Source organism: Microtus oregoni, unplaced genomic scaffold (assembly GCF_018167655.1).
Source record: "Microtus oregoni isolate MIOR12 unplaced genomic scaffold, Mior012 000069F_ref0000032, whole genome shotgun sequence".
Lineage (NCBI taxonomy): Eukaryota > Metazoa > Chordata > Mammalia > Rodentia > Cricetidae > Microtus > Microtus oregoni.
Window position 1 is genome coordinate 86,703 of NW_024543976.1, and position 22,859 is coordinate 109,561.

The window sequence follows — 22,859 nt, forward strand, 5'->3', positions numbered from 1 at the left end:
GGGAGACTCAGTGTCATTTCTAAAGGGATAACACGTGAGATCTTATTTTCATCTCCCTCCCTGGGGGTTTCCTTATCACGACTTCCAAATGCCTGATTCCTTCGCTGTCCTCAGAGGAGAGCGATTAAATCAAGGTCCTGCACAGACTGTGCGAGAGCTGTCCTCCAGCAGCAGTCAGTGAAGGCTCATCTGGATCTCAACTCCCTAGGGCTGTGTTTCATCAAGTCCCTTTGCCAGGGCCTCTCAGGCAAGCAGTGCCAGCAAGAGTCGCACCTACTGCAGAAAACGGCCCTCAAGTTTCATCACAGTGATGCAAAAAAAAAAAAAAAATATTCTCCAGCTTCAGCCGTGACCTAGTTCATTCAAGGGCAGGCAAAACTTGCTCTCCTTCCAGAACTTGCTTGGACGCGGACTTTTCCCTCCTAAGAAGACATGAGTTTTTCTGAAACAGACCCAACTGTGCTTTGATTTGTTTGTGGACGAGACCCTGAATCTCAGTCCCTGTCAGGGGACAAGGACATAAAGACGTCCAATCAATGCTTCACATACGGCCAGGGGACCCCGACAGCAAGCCAGCCCTCCAATAACATCTCCTGGATAAACAGAATTGAAAAGTAAGTATGGAGACTTTCAGTTTTTAACAAGGATTGGCTATCCTTTAAATATCACTGTCGACATTTTCTATAACAGAGAACAAAGGCAGGCTGTCTCCTTTTGAGACAGACAGAGGCTGGAGGGGATATTGGGGTGTATCAGGCTTTAACGTGGCCAAATGTTCAAGGTCTTGTGTCAAGTCGCCTCTGACCTCTATGAAACTTGGGAACATTTTAAAATGTTTGTTTATTTTGGCTTGCCAGTGATTAAAATCATTCCTTTCACACCACCCCTGTCTTAACAGTTAGAACAACAAACATAAAAAACGACCCAAAGGACCGATTTGTAAATGAAGATCATGTCCACTGTAAACTTGAGGAATCAAGGCAAATATTTACTTGATACTAGCCCCGGGCATTTAAATATTTTGTTCAAATATTATTCTTTTTGCTTGGGATTTTCTGAATGATTAGAAAATGTTAGCTTTCTAGGTGGGCAGCTTTCTTGTGCAATAATAGCTCAAGTTGCTGGAAAATCACAGTGGGTATTTAAAAATGACTTATATAGACATTCACTGTCACTAAAACAGATTTAAAAAATCCTCGAGATTAAAAAGTCAGCCCAAAAGGGAAATCATTAAAAAACAGGATTCGTCATCATGTTACATTTTAGTAAATTTTAATAAATACATTTAAACTTCAGAACTTCCAATTAAGGGTGTCAGTTACAGGCGTCTGACAGCCATTTAAAAATAGATCTAAGCAAGCCCAGCATTTCACCTGCTTCTGCTCAGATTATCTCATTTCCACAGCTTCCTCCTCGTGCAAAGGTAGCCTTCTTTCAGTCAAGCCGGAACAGTGCTCTAAAGGCATGTAGTCTGATTAGACCAGCAGGCCAGGTAAGGGGAACGAGCGAGAGTTATGTGCTCTAGCGTTCGGCACTTAACCAAGAATCTGAGCAACCTTTTATAGCAGCCATTCAACACATCTTATATTAAAACCTGCTGATGGCTAATAAGCAGCTGCAGATACTGGAAGTCAGGATTTAAATACATTTTAAGTCTCAAAGTATACTGTCCTTTTCAAGTGTTTATCAAACACGGGATCAGAATTTGGGTGCATTTTTAGTAGAGTGGAGTTTGTATTCATAACAGGTTTTGAACAGCCCTGTGCACACTTATGTATAGATATTAGCATACGCAGGGAGAATGTGCCTGAGAGTTCCCTGATCTGCACGGCGCCGAGGAAGTCTTCAAGAAGAAAGGACGGGATCCAAAGCTCAATTTGGGATCTGCCTCTAACTACAGCCCAGTTTTCTCACCTGTAAAATGAAGATAGCATCCATTTTAACAGGACTGATAGAGGCTGGGATGAGCCAAACACCTGCAGTATCCATGGCACCATAGTTTCTCAACAAAAGTAGGCTGTCTTCATTAAAAAGTATTTTTTTTTTTTTTTGCCGTTAAAAAGTCTCTCCCACAGTACTTCAGGATATGATCACAGGAACTATACAAAGTAATAGGAAAAACACTTCTTATTGATAGTGGCACAATGAAAAAATTAGATACTTCAAGAAAAACTCTGTACTTGAAAACAATATGTCAAAACAACAACTTTTAAAAAGGATTCTACCTTAGAATATTTTGATGATTAATAAGAGAAAATATGATTTTTTAACTGAAGATCATATGCCTTTTTTGAGAGATTTTTTTAGATTGATTTTTATTGAGCTATATATTTTTCTCTGCTCCCCTCCCTTCCTCTCCCTTTCCCTTCAACCCTCTCCCAAAGTTCCCATGCTCCCAGTTTACTCAGGAGATCTTGTCTTTTTCTACTTCCCATGTAGATTAGATCCATGTATGTCTCTCTTAGGGTCCTCATTGTTATCTAGGTTCTCTGGGATTGTAAATTGTAGGCTATTTTTTTTCTTTATGTCTAAAAATCACTTTTGACTGAGTACATTTGATATTTGTCTTTCTGGGTCTGGGTTACCTCACTCAATATGATGTTTTCTAGATTCATCCATTTGCCTGCAAATTTCAAGATGTCATTATTTTTTTTCTGCTGTGTAGTACTCCATTGTGTAAATGTACCATTTTCCTTATCCATTCTTTGGTTGAGTGGCATTTAGGTTGTTTCCAGGTTCTGGCTATGACAAACAAAGCTGCTATGAACATAGTTGAACGCATACCCTTGTGGTACGATTGAGCATCTTTTGGGTATATACCCAAAAGTGGTATTTCTGAATCTTGAGGAAGGTTGTTTCCTAATTTTCTGAGTAATAGCCATACTGACATTCAATGGAGCTGTATCAGCTTGCACTCCCACCAGCAATGCAGGAGTGTTCCCTTTACCCCACAACCTATCCAGCATAAGTTGTCAGATGATATGTCTATTATCTTACAGGATAAGTAAAGATTTATCAGCATCATTTCAGAATATTTTTTTAAAAATATCTATCAGTACCATGTTAAAGTCTAAGTGTTAGGATAACCACAGGAATAGAAGGTAGGGTAAATCTACATGTACAAGCCAATATCTGTGGTTATTGTGGAAACTATGTAAAGTCAGGCAGGAGCCTAGCTTTCCTCAAAAATTATAGTTTGTCTTCACATTGATTAAACAGGCCAAGTAGAGCATGGAAGGAGAGATAGGAATTCTCTAAGGAGACATGTAGTTGGTAGAGTAGGACAGACCCCACACCTGAAGAGGCCATCATGGAAGCAGGGTGGTTTCTGGTCTATGGAGGCTCACAGTAGACCAGCGCTATGAACTCGGTAGGAGATAATGAGGCTCGGGAGTAGAGAGACAAGAATCTTGCCTAGGGCTCGTGGGACATCTGTATTGTCCCTTCCTTTTTTGAACCATCTCAGGGTTTTTCCCCAGACAGATAAGAATATCTTGATGAATTCTTTGCCTGAGTCACTGGAAGGTCACAAACAGTCCTGTGGTTCTCAGCTTAAATCTGCCCAAAAGGAAAACTAGAAATGTACAATTATATAAGAAACGTGGGCGGGAGCAATTGTGCCGTCTATGACTGGCAATAAAGAAAGAAAAGAACACTAAAGAATGGTTAGGGTTGGGGAAATAGTTTAGTCAGTAAGAGTCGGTAAGGTGCTTGCCTTCCAAGCATAAGGAAATGAGCCTAATTCTCAGAATTTACAATTAAAAAAAAATCCAAGACAAACAAAAAACACAGGCATTATGGTGAGTGATGTCATCTTGATAAGGGTAGAGACAGGCAGATCCTGAGGTTCAGCAGCCAGCCTAGCCTGCTAGGTGAGCTATAGGCTGATGAAAGTTAGTGTCTCGAAAACAAAATAAAAAAAACAAACAAACAAAAGCTAGAGTCACTAAGAAGTTTCAGTGGGTAGAGGTACCAGGTAGGCAACCTAAGTTCAGACCCTGGGACCCACATTGTAGAATGCGAGAACTGATTACCATGAGCGGTCGGTTGATGTCCACATCCATGTCATAGCACACACATGCCCACCACCACCCACACACAAATACGTAAAAGTAAAAACATAGCGCCAACAAGAAATCAAAGCCAACGTGGATGACATGTGGGGAACGACTACTGTTGTCTTAAGACCTGCACACATATTCGCATGCAACCCCTACAAGTACACCAGCACACATGGACACACACACACATAACACACATACACACACATGCATACACACACACACACACAGAGTCTAGACCCCTTATTGGAGTTCCTTTAGATGCATACCTAATGAGGACGTCCTGGGCTTCGCGTCAAAACCTGGATGCCAAACTAACAGGACCCTCAGCTCTGGATAGCTCAGTCTGGGCACCATGCATTTACTACCCCAGAGTCAAACCCTCCATGGTTGCTATGGTTTCATCACAGGGCACAGAGCTCTCCTTGATCTTCACTTGATCTTCAACCTGCTCCTAGATGACCAGGGTCATCTACTCCTCAACCCATAGCTTAAAGCGTTCTTGGGTCTAGTTGTTCTTCCAATTCCAAGCACACTAGAATCCAGACAACCTATTAAATACCTGTTGGTGGACTTCACTGAAGAACCTCTGGTTCTGAAGGTCCCATAGATTCTTGTGTTGTCCATATTCTCAGGTGATGCTGATTGTTGTGATGCAGAAACCACTCTTTGGCTTGCAATTCCAATAGACAAACATGGTTTTCAGTCATTGGATTTGCTTTCTCGGAGAAGCCAAGGTTATGGACATATTGTGTTAGAGCTTAAAATAATTCAAAGAAGATAGTCCAACCAGATACTCTGTAGGTAAAGAGTTCTCAGTTTAGTCGTGTGTGGGAGAGCAGTCCATCCTCTGGAAGGGGCTAGTTTTCTTCCAGTTGAGGGTATCAGGGAAGCCGTTAGAGGAAGCAAGCTCTTGTGTGTAAGTGATTCTAACTGGGTGGGATTTGAACAGGCAGCTATGGAAGATGTGTAACAGAAGCAAGGAATAATCACAAGGGCAGAAAAGGAATAGTTACGGAATAAGATGAGTTTGGCTATACTTCCCAGTTTCCCCAGTGCTCTCTTAGGGAAGCATTCACTGGGTAAACCATCCAGCCTTAAATCTGTTGCTTCTGTCTATAATTTGATGATCTCCAGTCTGTTACTTCTGCCTAAAACTTGATTGTTATGTGATGTCCGATACATAATCTGGAATGTAGAGTAGGAATTTCAGGAACCAGGGTAAAGGAGGAGGAGGTATGGATACTCCAATATGTCTTTGAAAAATAAGACAAGATTAGCCTACCGACCATCGGAACAACATGGAATTTATTGCTCATACAGTGGAAGAAAAGTCTAGGAGATGGGTCAGGACTCATCTTCTGTCTCTGCATTTCTGGAGGCTCAGCTTCTCTCTGTTTTGGTTTCAACCTCAAGCCGGCTTTCTCACAGTCTCAAGATAGATGCTTTCTGTCAAAAAAATTCACTCTGACATCTCCCCCCCATATCCCTAACCCACGCACGCTTTCTCTTTTGTGCTGAGGGCAGAATGAATGGCCTAAGCTCGGCACGGTTTGGATTGCCTCCTGCACTACCTTCTGGACCAAGTACACGTGATCGGCTCAGACTTGGTTACTGAACTGATCAGCACCCAGGAAAACCATGATCAGCTTAGACCAACCAGAGCTCACAGAGCATGCAAGGCAGGTCTGACCACACCAAGTCACCAGGAAGATGAGCGGTGGGAGAATCCAGGGGACAGCAATTAGTGACACACTGAAACAATGTTTGGAAAAAGGCCTCTGAAGGCATCCCATTACTTCCCTTGGTTTAGAGTTAATAGTATGCCTTAAAGCAGTGATTCTCAACCTGTGGGGGTCACATATCAGATATCTACATCATGATTCATAACAATGGCAAAATGACAGTAGCAATGAAAATAATTTTATGGTTGGGGTACTACAACATGAGAAATCATATTAAAGGGTTGCAGTGTTAGGAAGGTTGAGAAAGCCTTGGGATGAGACTGTTTTAAAGTACAGCCCAGGCAAATAAAAGTATTTTTCCACACAGCAATATTAACCGTCAATGGAGAGTCCTTAGATGCAGTACTGTGCTCTGAAGAGTGCTAACTTCTATTTTAAAAGCATGTTTATTACATTTCATGTGTGTAAGTGTTTTGCCTGCATGTATGCATGTGCACCACATGCATTCCTTGGGCCTGTGGAGGTCAGAAGAGGCATCAGATCCCTTGGAACTAGAGTTGCATATGGTTCTGAGTAGCTGTGAGGTGCCCAGCCATTTCTCCAGCCCCTGGAGCTCTTTACACGTTTGTTTTAGGTGTGACATTCTTTATCCCCAATGCATTTCTTGCTTCCTCTGATAGTGCTGCCTCAAGAAAAACTGGAAATTTCTAAAGGGCTTATGACTCAAGGTTTGCATAAGCCGGGTATGGTGGCATACACCTGCAAACCTGGCACTTAGGGTGTGGGAGACAGGAGGTTACTTCTAGGTCAAGTCTGTCACTGAGGGAGTCAGGGCAGAGGCTCAAAATAGGAGTCTGAAGACAGGATACCTTGGTATCCCACACAGCATTACCTACAACCAGAGAACCATGGGAGATGCTGGTTAGTTGGCTCACTCTAAGCTCTTTACTAACTGAATTCCTCATAAATCTAATCATTGCTATTATTCGTAACATATAACTTTAAATTGCTTCCCATTTCATAAATAATTCCTCCTGTTTAATTTAAATTGGAGTGGGGGTTGGTAGAGAGATGGCTCAGTGTTTAAGGGCACTGAATGCTCTCTCGGGAGACCTGGGTTTGATTCCTAACACACACATGGTGGCTCACAGCCATCTGCAACTCCAGTTCCAGGGAGATCCAATGTCTTCTTCATCTGGCCTCCACGGGCATCTGCTATACATTGTGGGCAGACAGACACGCAGGCAAAAACCACCTGTATACGTAAGAGATATTACAAAAAGAATAATTGAAAACAAAATATCTTCATGGCCTTTGCCTGAATCTAAGGTAGGGGCTGGCGAATTCAAGGTCAGTCTGGGTCAGTCTTGGCTACATACATACATGCATACACAAGTAGGTAAATATATAGATGATAGATAGGTAGGTAGGTAGGTAGATAGACAGACAGATAGATAAATCTGGAAAATAAGGCAAGTAGAAGCAGTCTAAGACACTCTTTAGCAAGGTTAGAGGCAGGTAGCAAGTAAGCAGGGAGGCCACCCTTCGCCATATCACGTGTCCTTTCCATGCATGGCTCTTTTGCCCTCTGTCTCCATACTGACAGGGCCTTGGTTTTGGGTAATAAATTCAGGCTCAATTCATTCTATCAAGAATCAGTCCTGTTCTTTAGTGTGTGGCAGTGAGCAAGTCTGAAGAGAAACTAATGTCCCAGGCTCTCCCCATGTCATCCCAAGTCCTAAATTCATCAGCATTTTCCTTCTCAGCCTTGTTTAAGTAAATATTTCCCCAACAGCGTTGTCTTGGGGTTTGTTACAGTGGGTGTAGTAGGAGACTGGGTGGATGTGGAAAACAAGGGAAGTCAGAAAGGAGGGCTTTTCTTTTACAGTGTTTCTTCTGAAGGGTCTTGCTGATGCAACTGGAGATTGTACGTAATGGTCTATGGAACTCAGCTTTCAATCAATTAAGAACTGTTAACTCACAAGAGTTGATCTCATTAGCCCCAGGACAATGTTCCACCTGTGCATGTATGCATGCATGTCTCGTGTGTGTGTGTGTGAATGTGCTTATGTGTGAATATGCTGTGTGTAAGTATGCTTGTGTGAGTGTGTTTGTGAGTGCGCCTCTCTGTGACTGTGCTTGTGTGAGAGACTGTTTGTGAGTATGTGTATTTGTGTGTGTTGTTGGGAATTGAATCTAGGGTTAGACAAGTACTCCGTGACTGAGCGATAGCCTCATCCCTCTTTGTACTTTGTACTTTATAGCAGGATCTCACCCTGCATCATCAGCTGACCTGGAACTTCCCATCCTCTCGCCTTGGGCTTGCCAGTAGGTGGACCGTAGACGCGCACCACTAAAGTGGGTTTGCTCTGTGCACTGCGAGCCTTCCTCTCTTCCCTGTCTTCTTCCTGCAGAGGCCAGGATAAGATGGATGAATGTGTATCATTTGAATACATCAGTAAGAATATTCAAGAAGCCCAGATTCTTTCATTGAAAAGCTGTGTGACCTTGGGAAAGATACTTACCACATCTGTGTTTCTCAATATGAAATTAGGGAAGATACTAAGCTCTGATACGTTTGACCTATTTTTAAAATCCCTCCATTAAAGAATTAAAAATGAGTTTAAATGGCAGAGGAGAAGCGAGGAGAGGAGAGGGAGAGGAGGGGGAGGGGAGAACCATTGAGAAAACTGTAGTTTACCGAAAATTAAAAAAAAAAATACAGTTAAAAAGAGCTAGAGAAAGCAGCCACTCCAAGCCCAGCATCCACACTGTCTTTAGCAGTGAACACACAAATACTGTCAAAGTTAAATTTTGTTATGTAAAACATGTAAATTCATTGTCCTTAAACAATATCATCATGTTCCCGAAAGTACTCAGGACAGCTAGCATACTACAGTTAGTGTATTTCTAACACATTAAATATACAAGCAAGCACATTAGAACACATTCATATTTTATTACTCTGTGGGTGGGTGTGTCTCGGTGTGTGCGTGCGCACACTTGTGTGCACGTGTTTATACTTGCCGATGCACATGGTGTGAGTAGCAGTCAGAGGGCAGCTTTGGTCGTTGTGCTTTCTACTTTTACCACGTGGGCTCTGAGTATCCAGCTCAGGTAGTCAACAAGTCCCTTTATCCAGTGAATCATCTTATCCCCTTGTCGGCCTCAGTTTTTTTTTTTTTAATGAAGGGCTAGCATACTTAATACTTCTATATTTCATTTTATTCAGTAATATATTTTGGAGATTATTTTGTGTCTGTGTCATACAGAACTGCCTTAATTCCTTTTTAACATGCATTGCTGTTAAAGGATTCCATCAAGGGCTAGGGATGTAGCTGAGTTTTTAGTGTTTGTATATGTGTATGTATGTATGTGTATATGTATGTGTGTATGGGTATGCATATATGTGTGTATGTATATGTGCATGCATGTATACGTGTGCATATGTATGCATATGTGTGTACATATGTGTTCATATGTATGTGAGTATATGTGTATGTGCACACATATGTGTGTATGTAGGTGTATATGTATGTAATTGTATGTATGTATGTGTATGTAAGTGTGTGTCTGTATATGTATACATTAACGAATATATATTTGTTGTCAATTAGTCTTCTTCCCACCAGCAGCCACTAACTGACCTTGTGTCCCTACTGTGTCCTTTGAATGTTTCCTATATAGAATAAAATACTGTACGTCTTTGGGTCTGACTTCTTTTGCTGAGTATGATTTGAGAGCGTTTTGAGGTTCATCCATGTCACACCATGAACATTCTTTGTTCCTCTCATTACTCAGTTGTATGACTATTCACCAGTTGGATATTCTGGTTGCTTCTAATTTTTGGTACTCTGACTAATTCTGCAGATGATGTTTGTGTGGAGCTTCTGTGTAGAAGGATGTCTTCACTTCTCTTGGCAAGGATTTCTAGGTGTAGAACTGCTAGCTCATTAGGTAGATTCATGTTTAATTTTTTTAAAGAAGCTTAAATTGTTTTTCACAATGTCTTTACTGTTTTTACACTCCGCCGGGGAGACTCAGGGGCTGCTTCTGTTCTTTGCACGTCCTTACTGATATGCAGCCCTTCTGGCAGGGGTGTGGTGGCATCTCACTGGGACTCTGATTTGGGTCTCCCTAATGACTAAGGATGCTGAGCATCTTTTCACAGGTTTGTTTTCTTGTCTTTATTTTCTGTATACAACTTAGCACCCTACCCAAAAGAGAGCATGACATTTGAGTGCCCGCTCACCTGGGCCCGTATCACACTGTGGTCCTGTCGCTTTCACAGCTGTCTGTGATGGACCAAAAAACCAGCAATAATAACAACAACAACAACAACAACAACCCCTAAACCAAAGGACAAACAACAACATCCCCCCAAAACAACAACAAAAAACACCACCAAGCCAAACCAAACCAAACCAAACCACAACAACAACAACAACAAAACCCCAAAAGACAACACAACAATAACAACAAAATCTGGACTTTTGCAAGTGTTTGAGATGCCTTCAAGAACCTGCCTATAGACTCATACTTTCTTTCTACCAATTTGAGTAAAAGACATTATTTTTATAATTCTTCAGACATCAAGTCCAAAGCCACAAATATTAGACAATGCTTATACAGTGGTTGTTTTGCTATTCAGAAGACCTTTATAAAATGTGAATAGTACTATATTTCCACCATCTCTACCCTTCCCTCTTCCCCTCCAACTCCTTCCATGCCTCACCACTCCCTCCCCACCGCAAGTCACAATCTCTTGTTTAATTATTTGTGTGTATGTGTGTAAAACCTCTCAGGTGCTCGTCTCTAAACATGTACATTATATGTACTTTTAAGAGCATAAACATATATATTTAGAATCTATATAATTAAAAGCCTGTATCAGTTTTTAAAAAGTAAGAAAATTGCCCTGAATCATACAGGGAAAAAAAGGAAAGCAGGGAGAAATTGAAAATCTGATGTTCTTTTGGGCTAATATACTTTTTTTTTTTTTTAAGATTGATTTTGAAGCCCACCTGTGACTTCCTCCACTAATGCCATTAATTCAGCATTAATTTGTCACCTCTAGCGCCTTCAATACCATTTGTCATCTCTAGCATAGAACAATAAATGTGTCATTCTCCCCTTCAGAGAAGCCACGAAACATGAACCACAGCCCGACTTAACTGTCCCTTTCCTTCAGGGAACAGTCAGTGCCCAGTGTCTGAGACTTGTGGCAGCTAACCCAGCCTTGTGAGTCAAACATACTGACAGTGCTTTCACGTGTGAGGCAGAACTGGCAGGAAGTGGTCACCTGTGGAGGAGTTGCCGCTCACACACGGGGGTGGGGGGAGTTCCTCACCACCATTTCAGCTTTGTGAGCCCTTTCTTTCCATTTGACCCACAGCAGTGGTCCTAGGAATAAGAGTGGGGGAAACTTGCTCTGCAAATTACTTTCCCAGTGAGGCTGCTCCAGGAGACATGTGTATCTGTTAACTGGCATATCACTTTACAAAACAGCAGCACTGTGGTAACCCACAGCACAAAAGGAAACTCGTGAAAAAGCATTCTCGCTCGCTCGAGAGCCGCCAGATTACTATTATATCAGCTGCCCACGTAATAGTCTTAGGAGGCAGCCGATGTGGGCTCTGAGCCTTCTTCTGTTACCATTCCCGGCTGACAGACGAGGAAATAGGTTTGATACTTGGCCCAGGTAAGCCATAGAGCAGCATCTACATTGTTCCTGGTAGGCTAGGTTTGGTCCAGAAGCCTAGAATTTCTTCTGCTTAGGAGAGTATTTTCCAGCTGTGAGATCCCCCAGAATCACTGAGTAAGTCTTGTAGGAATGTGGAGAGTCAAGGTAGTCATCTTATTGCCCACAGTAGTTCCCAAGAAGTATTGCATACTGGCCTCAAAAGGTAATGACGTTCATCAGCATGCATTACAATGCAGACAGACTCGACAATATTATGCTAAGTGGAAGATTCTGATTATACGAAGTGTTCAGAAGAGGCCAGCCCACATAGAACCTAAGAGAAATAGAACACAGCTTAGGGGTTGCTGAAGGCCGTGTGGACTAGGACTGGGCGTAAAGGTGGTGAGACGGGGAGATGTGAGGTTTCTTTTGGGGGTAATGGCGTATTCTAAAATTGATTGTGGTGATGATGGTTGCACAAGCCAGTTATAACGAAAGTCATGGAGTCATAACTTTTCAGTGGGTGAAGTGTGTGGTATATTAATTATCTCAGTACAGATGTGTCTAAACATCACCCTGGGTCAATAAGTCACAGCAGGTGTCCTTTCCAACTTGGAGTCACAGGTCTGTAGGTTTGCCAAACCTTGTTCCTTCCCTGTGTGGAATTCGCTAGACTGTTGCAAAATACCATTAAAAAATGGGGCTCTGTGGAGGTAGCCTAGTAACAGGGGACATCCTAGCATGTGCAGGCCCTGGGTTTGATCTCCAGCACTTCAAGGTACAATTCAAGGTGAAAAAAACAAAAGTGCCTTAGATTTGCCCTTACCGTCATGTGTGTACCTCTGATTCTAACATTATCTTCTCAGTATTACTGAGCAATAGCAACTCTAACATCTTAAAAACACCTTTAAATAAAGAAAAAAAAATCTCACCAGATGTGGTGGCACATGCCTTTAATCCCAGCACTCAGGAGACAGAGACAAATGGATCTTTGGGAGTTCAAGACCAGCCTGGTCTACAGAGAGTGTTCTAGGACAAACAGAGCTGTTACACAGAGAAACACTGTCTCAAAACAAACAAACAAATAAATCTCAACCCAGTTTTATAGTTCCGGCTTCTACGACCAACTTGAACCTCTAGTGAGGAACAACTAAACTGTAGTTGAAGAGCTGTTTCTTCTGCCTGTTCTGTAAAGGTGGGCCCTCCCAGCAGATTGTGGATGACACATCCCCACTGACTTTTCTTGTTCTGTACTTATTCTGAACTATCATCACTGCAAGTCAACAATGCCCCTTGCCTCTCTGTCCCTATGTCTGTCTCTGTCTGTCTGTCTCTCTCTCTCTCTTCCTTCCCTCCTTCTCTCCTCTTTTTCTTGTTTCTATCTTTCTGTGTTAGGGATAAGGACCAGGGTCTCCCATGTGACAGGCAAGTATTCAACCATTGAGTGACACTTTTGCCTTCAAGGTTTTTTAAAAAGGCATTTTCTTTCTCATAAAAAAATGAGTTATAAGAATTTTCAAATTTTGAAAAGTTTTGAAACTTTTAAAGGAACTTCTTTCTGGTTGGGAAGCCTTTTCTGTGACACATTACTATGACCACTAAGAAATATGCACAGGCTCACATCTGTGGGTTTAACCACATTTAGATCAAAATTATTTTGGAATAAAATTGTATATGTGCTGAAAAGTAGACTCTCCCCATCCCCGCTACTCCCTAAATGAGGCTTTCTAACTACTTTTTACATAGCATCTGTGGCATCCTGGGCACTGTAAATCATCCAGAGATGGTTCAAAGAACAAGAGAATATGAATAGGTTATGTGCAAACACTTTATCATTTATATAAAAGACTTGAGCCTCCTTGGATCTTTGTATCTCAGGACGGTCCTGGTAACAATCCTATGTGAGAAGTGAGGATAGGCTGATAGATAAGAATTAAATCTGGGCTTTATGGCAAAAGGTGTAGACTCCTCAGCCACCAAATGTGCTTGTAAGCTAATCTAGAGTGGAGTGACAGGAGAATTCTCTTGCTGTTCTGTGGAAATAATTTGCCATATACACTGAGATAGGTTCACCTGACTCTTATATGAGTTGAATATGATGGGTTACTCGGGGACTCCAGATGCTTCAGGCTCCCCACATCCATGTTTATAGAAGTTCTGTAACCCAAAATATTGAAAGTGTAGTCCCGTGTCTCTTAACAGCTTCCAAAAGGACTCACACTCAGAAGGTATCCTTTTTCAAACCTTCTTTTTCATTTCTCTTGACAGGTCCTAGCAGGCACCAGGCATGTCAAATTTCTCTTCCAGTCCAAGTGTCCATGGCTTTTCTTGCTTTTGGATGCTAACATGTACCATCTTCAGCCCTGCAGCATTTTCTACCCACTAAGTGAATCTGGAACCTCAGGCAAAGCACAGACCTCCAGCACAGGGAGGGAAGATAACAGCAAGTTCTCTTAGATGCATGCCTTTGCCTGGATGCACAGAGTGAAGGGTTTCCATGCAGAGGCAATTTTGGACTCACCTTATTCTAAACCAAACAGAACATCTTAAAAGGAAGGAGACATTGCAAACCTCAACAATAGCTGGAGAGGCCTTAGAAGGCATTTGTGAGTGGTGGAACGTCCAGCCCTTATGAGCAGAATGTTCTGGAGTGTCTACTAGGTAGCGTCACACAGGAACCCAGATCTAGATCTAGATGCCAAAGTCAAGAGGGCCGCCACCACCCTAAATCCTTGGTCTTCCAGAGCTGGGTCCTGCTAATGAGGCAAGGGTCCTTCCATACTGTGAAGCCCCCTAGACTTGGTCTCCTCTCCTCACTTCTGCTCATCAAAGGTGGGGTGGGTGCCAAAGGAGGTGAGAGTAATCACAGAACATAGAGTGATGGCAGCCTTGCTTGTGTTTCAGATCACGTGGCATGAAAGGATGACAGACCCAAGCTGCCCCCGGAGGCACACACTGTGTTTTCTATCAACCTTACTTTCCCAGAAGGTTCCGGAGAAGTCTGACGTCGTGCTTCGATGCATGATAGCTGGTAATGACCCCTAGACTAGCTACCACTCCCCCTAGACTAGCTGCTTCTCAGACTAACTACTGCTCATCCTAGCCTAGCTGCTAGTCAACCTAGACTAACTACTCACTGCCCCACCCCCACCCCATACCTCTCTGCAGTTTAGGGTTTATTGGTCAAAGGCAATGAAAACTACATTTGAGAAAATTACCTTAGAAATTTATTCTGAGTAATCAGTTAAGCAACTCAATCCTCTGTGATGTTTTTCAAGTGACTTTCCTCACCTCATGCTGTGGTTCTTGGTTAGGCAGCCCCCTCACTGCTGATTTTCAAACAATCTACTTGTCACTTGCTGTGGCATCCAGGAACAACTTGAATAATTTCATGTCATCAAACTGAGCTCTTCTCACAGCGTTTAGCAATGTTTGTAGGTTGGCTAAATTTGCCCCAAATTTGCCTCCCACTGATGCATGCTGGCAAATAAGGAAGAATTTAAACCAAAGCAAGAGGTGCTCAGAGGAGGTAAGGCCAAAGATGGGAACTACCCCCGGACAGGAGCCTAGATCACTGAGAGCTGAAGACTGGGTATTAGTGGCCCATGGTAAAGGGGTTTCATTAAAGGTAAGGGGGCAGAGAGGTGATGCAGGTGATAAAAATACACGCAGCGTGAGCCTGACAGCCTGAGGATGTTCCCTGTGTCCCAACAAGGAGAGAGCTGACTCATGCAGACTTCCACAGATGTGTTGTGGCACTCTCAGGACACACGTGCGCGTGCACACCCACACCCATGCCCACAGAGACAGAGAGAGACAGAGAGACAGAAATGGAAAAATAGAGACAAAGAAACATTCACAAAGAGACACACAGAGACAGACAGAGAGAAAGAGACACATATATGTATATATACACATATACACACACACACACAAGGAGAAAGGAAGAGATACACACATACAGAAATAAAGAATAAAAACAGTAATTTGACAGAGAGGTCAGTTTTTAAATCTATGTAGATGATTCTTTTCTTTCTTAGATTATATCGCTACCCTTGAAAACAAGGAGCACTACACCCAATGGTGTTTCCTTAGGGCAGGGAGAAATGGCTTACCCGCTTAGCTTCTCTTCAGAACTCAGAGGAGAAGCGTGGCTATAGAAATAACCGCCATTTGCAGAAGTCAAGGTGAAACCTTGTCTTTGGTCTGGAGGCTGGTGTACCCATCCACACTCAGTCTCTCCAGCTCCACAGCTGGCTTTCTCAGAGCTCAGACAGAAGGAGAGACCCAAGCTGACCCTGAATCTTCTGAGAGAACCTCCATAGCTCGGTCACTGGTCCTCACACATAGTGGCTAGATCATTTAGAATGGTTCAGGCAGTGACTCATAGAGAGGTTCAAAACAAGGGGAGGAAGGTGGAGGAGTATTGCACAGTGGTAGAATGCGTAAGACCGTAGGTCCCGTCCTTAGCGTTGGAAAACAAAGGGAGGAAGAAGTTTTAGGTGAGGTGTCCAGGAGAAAAGAGAACCTTCCAGAAGGTACAAGCTACCACTTCCCTATGCACATCTCATTTCTGGCTGATGGTGTAGGCTCAGAAGATGCACAGGGAAAACCCTGGCTGCAATCAGGAAACTGGAGGAGAGCAACCAGCCCTGATCATTCTGAATAAAGGCCCTGGAGGTCAGAATGTTCCAGGGGCCAGCTCTCACATACTTTACATTCTTTTTCGGTTTGTGTGTGTGTGTGTGTGTATGAGTGTATGTGTGTGTGTGTGTGTGTGTGTGGCCCCACACACGGTACAAAAGGAGGAATTCAGTGCTTCCTAAGCAGGGGCAGGAGGAAGCTGGCTGAGTCGGGGGCTTGAGACAGGGAAGAAGGGGCAGAAATGAACCCTGACAGCTTCCTCTTCTGTTGGTTTCCAGGGAAGCGCCTCTTTACTCTAACATCTGCCCATAGGAAGTTGAGGCAAGCTGCTCCCGGGCTAGGGTACGTCCTTGCACGTGGGCCTGTGTTCTTGGCCTTGGGGGCAGCTATACACACACCTACCTGGAGAAGAAGGTAGGAAAGCCCCACAGCTGCTTAAAGGCACATATGTGGCCTTGGCAAGCAGATGAGGAGCCGGACCCTGAGTATTCTAAGGTCCTGCTGGTACGGGTGTCTCTGACTCTTAGCATCCTGACCTCGTTTATCTCCCTACCTTTTCTATATAGCCTTAGAAGAATAGAGGCTTCTTGGGGCTTTCTGAGTTGCTTGTCAAAAGTTACATGATATAGAAACAAAACCCAAGACTGGTCCTGGTATGGCTCTAGAATGGCATGCTGAACTTTGCTTCCTGCACAGACAGCACATTTGGTAATTCTTGGTGGCAGAGAGAGTAGTGAGAAACCTCTTTGGGACACACTGGAAACCTTGCCTAGTAACAGTAAAGACAAAATTCCTGCTGTGTGGGTTAAATTTTTCCATTAACCGTTAGTATTCACAGCGTAGCTGATGGCTACCAGGGAAGAATGAAACCTTCCAAGGGAAAAGAGTCAGTGGGTCAGCTTTTGTGGTAGCATTATTCTAGAAGATTTATGCTCTAGACTTCTTCTTTCTTTAGGAAGAAAATGGAACTTTGTTCTTGTCCCATTGAAGCATCTAACCAGGCTCAGCCCTACTTAGCTTCTGAGATCAAAGGCAGTGGAGCATGTTCAGAATGGCATGGCCATAGACACACTAGAATTTTTTCATTACATTTTATTTATTTCTGTGTGCACGTGCACACGTATGTGTGTGTAGGCATATTTACACTCGTATGTCATAGCTCACATGTAAGGTCAGAAGACAGTTCGTGGGAGTTGGTTCTTTCCTTCTATCATGTGGGTCCCAGGCTTGAAACTCAGATAATCAGGCTTAGTAACAAGTGCCTTTACAGACTGAGACACCTTGTAGGCCCATATAGAAATATATATATGCTTTGTTCTTTCAGGTTCAGGTTTGAGCACTATCATGTAAAATTTCCAATGAGCTTGGGGCATAGCTCAGTGGCAGGACCCTTGCCTGGTTAGGGTTTCTGTTGCTGTAATAAACACGATGACCAAAAACAGCTGGGGAGGAAAGGGTTTATTTCACCTTATACCTCTAAGGTCACACTCCCTCTCATTGAGGGGAGTCAGGGTAGGAACTTCAAGGTGGAAACTGAAGCTAAGACGTTCCATTGAGCAGAGCTGCTTACTGGCTTGCTCTCTGTGGCTTGCTCAGCCTGCTTTCTTGTAGCACCCAGGACCACCAGTCCAGGCATGGTGCTACCCACAGTGAGCTGAGGCTTCCCACATCCATCATCAATTATGAAAATGCCCACAGGTTTGCTCACAGGTTAATCTGGTGTAGGCAGATTTTCTGAATTGATGTTCCCTCTTCCAAAATGAGTCTAGCTTGTGTCAAGTTGACATCAAACTAGCCAGCACTCTCAATAATTGCCATATTAAGAATTGCACCACACACTTAAAAATTTAATTTTCTTAAAGGTAATGTGAGGAGCTCGAGAGATGGCTTAGAAGCTAAAAATGTACACTGCTCTTGCAGAGGACTGAAGCTTGATTTCCAGCATCCACACTGGGTGGCTCACAACTGTAACACCAGCTCCAGTGGAATCCTTCTGCCCTCCTGGGGCACTGACACTTGTGTGCACATGTTCATGCACAGATACAGACATATAGCTAATAATAAAGATAAACCTTTAAAAGAAATGAAGGCAAAGTGATCTCTGTGTAAAAGTAATGATCAAAGGTTTTGTTAACTCATTAGTGTCTATAAGAACTAGAGAATATTAAGCCTGAAAAGCTGCATATTTATAGGCATTTAAAAATGTCAGGACCACATACATGGGTTAGGTACAACCCTACTTACTACCCTATGGGGCAGCAAAACCTTACAGTGTTATCTTTCTACTAGACCGATATTATTTGTATCTCTGTTGGGTAAAACCTACAAGATGACAAATGAGGTCACCGAATCTAGAAATTTTAATCAGTCCTGTTGCTGAGTTACTTTGGCCCCATGTGACATGAAAAATCAAATACCATCTATATCTTTGTCTCTTGAATATTTTTTGAAAAATTGACCTTCTCTCTACTGTTCATATATTTAAATTTTAATTCTATCTATCTATCTATCTATCTATCTATCTATCTATCTATCTATTTTGTGGAATGGGGTAGGTACATGCACACCACAGAATGCATTTGGAGATCAGAGGTCAGAGGCCAGCTTATGGGAGTCAGCTCTCTCCTTCCATCACGTGAAATCCAGGAAGCAAACTCGGCCATCAGACTTTAGTGGCCAGAGCCTTTATCTGAAGAGTCATCTCCCTGACCATCGACTATAGTTTTGGAGACTTGTTTTATTTTGGATAATTAAAAAAAAATTTCTTATGATTAGAGACAGTGTTTTTATTTTGCATTTCATTAACATATCCTACTGTGCTTGTGCCTAGGCCTTCTTCTTAATTCCCATTTATAGCTTTACAACTTAAATATTCTCCCCCCCCCCCTCAGGTCAGCCCAAGCCAGAGGTGACTTGGTACAAGAATGGTGAAGCCATAGAGGAGGGAGGCAGTGTTTCCAGCTATGAGTTCTTTGAGAACCAGTACATTCATTTGCTCCATCTCTCATGGTAAGCAGCGTGGCTTCTGTGTACTGTTCACTAACATTCTGTCTTCTGTGCTTTGCTGGCTACTATGAGATCAGGCTGAAAGATTTCCTTCTGAGGTCCTGATCTTAGATGTTACTGGCAGGCAACAGTCAAAGCATCCAGCAGGGACTAAAGTGGTCCCTCTATATGAATGGATTATCTGAAGATTTAATCACCTATGGGTTGAAAATATTTTTTAAAAATTCTCAGTGGGTTGAGTGACAGCTGTACGGCTTGGCCTCTTTGTGGGGCCTCTGGCAGTGGTACTAAGCTTTATCCCTGGTGTATGAACTGGCATTTTGGAGCCCATTCCCTATGGTGGGATGCCTTGCTCAGCCTTGATGCAGTGGGGAAGGACTTCGTTCTGCCTCCACTTAGTTCTGCTTAGTTGACACCTCATGGGAGGCCTTACCCTCTCTGAGGACTGGATGGGGGATGGGAGAAGGTGATGGCAGCAGGAGGAAGGGGGGGGACTGTGGTTGGTATGTAAAAACAATAAAAAGAGAGAGAACTCTCATTGGGACTGGACATACTTATCTTCTTCATTCCTTAGATCCGTGATTATTAACCCTTTGGGGCTGAACAACCCTTTCACAGGGGTTGCCTAAGACCATTGGAAAACATAGATATTCACATTATGATTCATTACAGTAGCAAAATTATAGTTATGAAGTAGCAGTGAAAATAATTTTATGATTAAGGGTCATCACAACATGAGGAACTATTTTAAAAGGTCAAAGCATTAGGAAGGTCGAGAACCACTGACCTAGACAAGATAGTACACTAGTAATTTATGTATAATTTACATCACATTAGGCATTAACATAGGGGTGATTTATACAAATACTATGTCCTGTTATATAGGAAAGAGACTTGAGCATCCTCAGGCTTGGCTGTCCTGGAACGGAGATCTCCCTAGGTTACTAAAGAGAAACTATATTCACTGTGCTCAGGAACTTTTTAACCTTCTCTAGTTTGCCATTGACAGAGTTAAATTTTATCTAGAATTATTTCCCTTTATTAGATGAGTTTTTCATCTACTCTTGTTCTCTCTGGGAAGTTAAGAAAGCGGGATAAGATTTCAGCACTGTTATCCAACCTTCCATATTGGATGGAGATAGATGTGACAGATCAAGGAAGCAGAGCAGCCAGCCACCAGAGACTTCTTACCTCTACAAAATCTCAGGCTGAATGGGCAAGATCCTGTCTACAAATCCTCAGACTGAATGCAATTCTGCCCCCCCCTCCTTATATTCCTCTCTGCCCAGCCATATTCCTTCCTGTCTCCACCTCCTTAGTGCTGGAATTAAAGGCATGTGAATCTCAAGTACTGGGATTAAAGGTGTGTGCTACCATTGCCTGGCCTCTGTGGTTAACAAGTGACTTAGCTCCACACTCTGATCTTCAGGCCAGCTTTATTTGCTAGATCACAAACAAAATATCATCACATTCTCACTGTGTGGCCCTGGCTGACCTGGAACTCTATGCAGAACAGACTGACCTCAAACTCACAGAGATCCCCCTGCCTCTGTCTCTGCCTTCAGAGTGCTAGGATTAAAAGTGTGCACCACACCACCTAAAGGATGCTTCTGTAACCGATTAAAACTGGCATTTTGGAGCTAAGAAAGAAAGCTAGTTTGGAGCAACAGCACTTTTCTTCTCTGTTCTTTTCTTGTCGGAGGTAAAATATCACTAACGTGTCTGATCAAGACCTCACTGGTTAGAAATAAAGATGACTGAATCTCATTATGTCTTGGCTAAGCAGCTATGGTTTTCATCCAAGGCTGGAAAGCATTTTGTGAACTCTGCGTTCTGTGTGCTTAAGTAGGTCTAACAAGTCTTAAGGATGACTTCCCAGCACCTACAGAGCCTCCGTTCCCAGCATGGGGCTTCCCTGACATTCTTCCTGAATGAATTCAGAAGCTGTGCCTCATATCCATTTACTCTTGCCATGCCTGGAGTCCGACTTGAATGGGTTCTGAGGGTCTGACGAGAATCTCCCATTTAGTCTCCTGGGTGATAGATCCCTTTGAAGAATTCGCTGTCTATCATCACTTCCCAGTTGTGACTTCAGTAGGTGAATACCTCAGAGAATGATCATAGGTCAGCCCTTAGCACATTTACTCAGCTCTTCCTGGAGACAGACGGTTGGTAGCTCTTCTCATGATGATGCTAATCCTTTAGGACAAACCTTGTGAGTCTTGGCGGTAGGTGACATATTGATTCAGGAGCCCCTTTTCAGACCTTGGCACAACCAGGGAAAGGCTCGCTCATCGCTAGTCAGTCTCTTACAAGGTCCTCCCATCGACATCTCCTGAGGACTGAGAGTGGATCGGGAGTGTTAGGGACATTCTTGGTCCCCTCTGTCATGAGAGTCACAGCCTAGAGCTTCTGAGGGTTGAAAAGATGTAGAGTCTCACCGAGGCAGAAACCACAGCATTCTAGCACGTAAGAGTGTTTGGCCAACATCCACCAAGACTCTTAGTAAGAGGGCATGGCATGATTGCGGCCGAGCTGAAACCAAACCAGGCCTGTGGGTTGGCAGGACTATAGAGACTGGAACAGGACTGAGGAGAAAGGTATGTGGGCGCGCAGCACTGTGGAGACAGAGACAGGATGGAGGACAGGGTCCATTTGTCAACAAGTGTCTTGGTAATGAGCCACCTCAGACAAATTTTCTCCCCCTCATGGCTTACAGTTGATAACATCTCAGCAAAGCCTGCAGCCCTTCTCTGTTGCACATTAGGGCCCAGAAGCTTCTCCTCGCCTCTTCTGGTTTGTAATAAACCCTCACTCTGTGGCAGAACTGTCACCTTTTGCCTCTATTTAATTTGGCACTGGGCTTTATCACCCTGACTTCCTGCCTTGCCCTCTCCCATGTACTGGCTCCCTTGTCTCTGAGTTCTATAAAACTTGGTCATTTGCAGAACCTCCTGCCCCAGAACATAAAACCAGACTCAGTGGGACCTCTGCTGAATAGGAAGGCCTGAGCTCTGGACCTTTTCAGAACCCTTTCCATAACATGCCACACATAAACCTAGAGATGGGGTGGCCTAGGAGAGGGATTTGAATGAGGGATGGTCTGACAGATGCTGCTTATTTATTTATTTATACACCTATTTATTTATTTATTTATTGTCTTCCTCCTCACCCCCACCCTCACCCCCACGTAAGTATCCCGAGCTCTGCTGTGTGGCATCTGGTAAGTTCATCCCTTTTGCTGTGTTTCCACAGTTCAGTGTGTGGAGGAGCCACAACGTACTATTCTGTTCGCCTGCTTACAGACATTTGGGCTCTTCCCAGTCATGATGCACAGTTACCTGTAACTTTGCTCATTGTGACTCTCTGCTTCCTGGTATGGGACCCACATGGAATGGAAGTGCCATGGGAGCTAAGACTTGTCCTATCTGTTCCAGCACCAAATGAGTGTCTCTTAGTTGGCAATCAAAGAAGTTTTGTGGTCTGGTTACAGTTGCAGCCAGTGGGTTTTGCTCTGTTCTTCAGGACTTGCCCAAAGGGAGGGAAAGAGCTATTCCACACATAGCTCCCCAAGTCTGGGGATGTGATTTGAGTTGTGGAGGCCTCCTGGTGGTTGGCTACCAGTATTTTGGAGAAATGGCTGTATAAAGGCATTATGAAGACTGAATCACTTTCAAAGGTTCCCTGCTGTAGCCAGAGTACCACTGGGTTAGTCACTCTTGTTCTTTGAGCAACAAGGTAAGAAGCTCCCAGTCATTCTGTGGCTGCCCCTGTCCTTGT

At 43.3% G+C, this 22,859-nt stretch overlaps 1 protein-coding gene across 1 annotated transcript in view; it reads left to right on the forward strand.

Moving 5' to 3' along the window:
- The first annotated feature begins 297 nt into the window (after window positions 1-297).
- Window positions 298-22,859, forward strand: part of LOC121440591 (alpha-protein kinase 2-like) — a 41,875-nt gene continuing 19,313 nt past the window's right edge. The window contains exons 1-3 of the mRNA XM_041641352.1: window positions 298-614; window positions 14,334-14,460; window positions 18,965-19,082. Coding sequence (XP_041497286.1) covers window positions 14,352-14,460; window positions 18,965-19,082 — 227 coding nt within the window. The 5' untranslated portion in view covers window positions 298-614; window positions 14,334-14,351. The remainder of the gene's footprint in view (window positions 615-14,333; window positions 14,461-18,964; window positions 19,083-22,859) is intronic.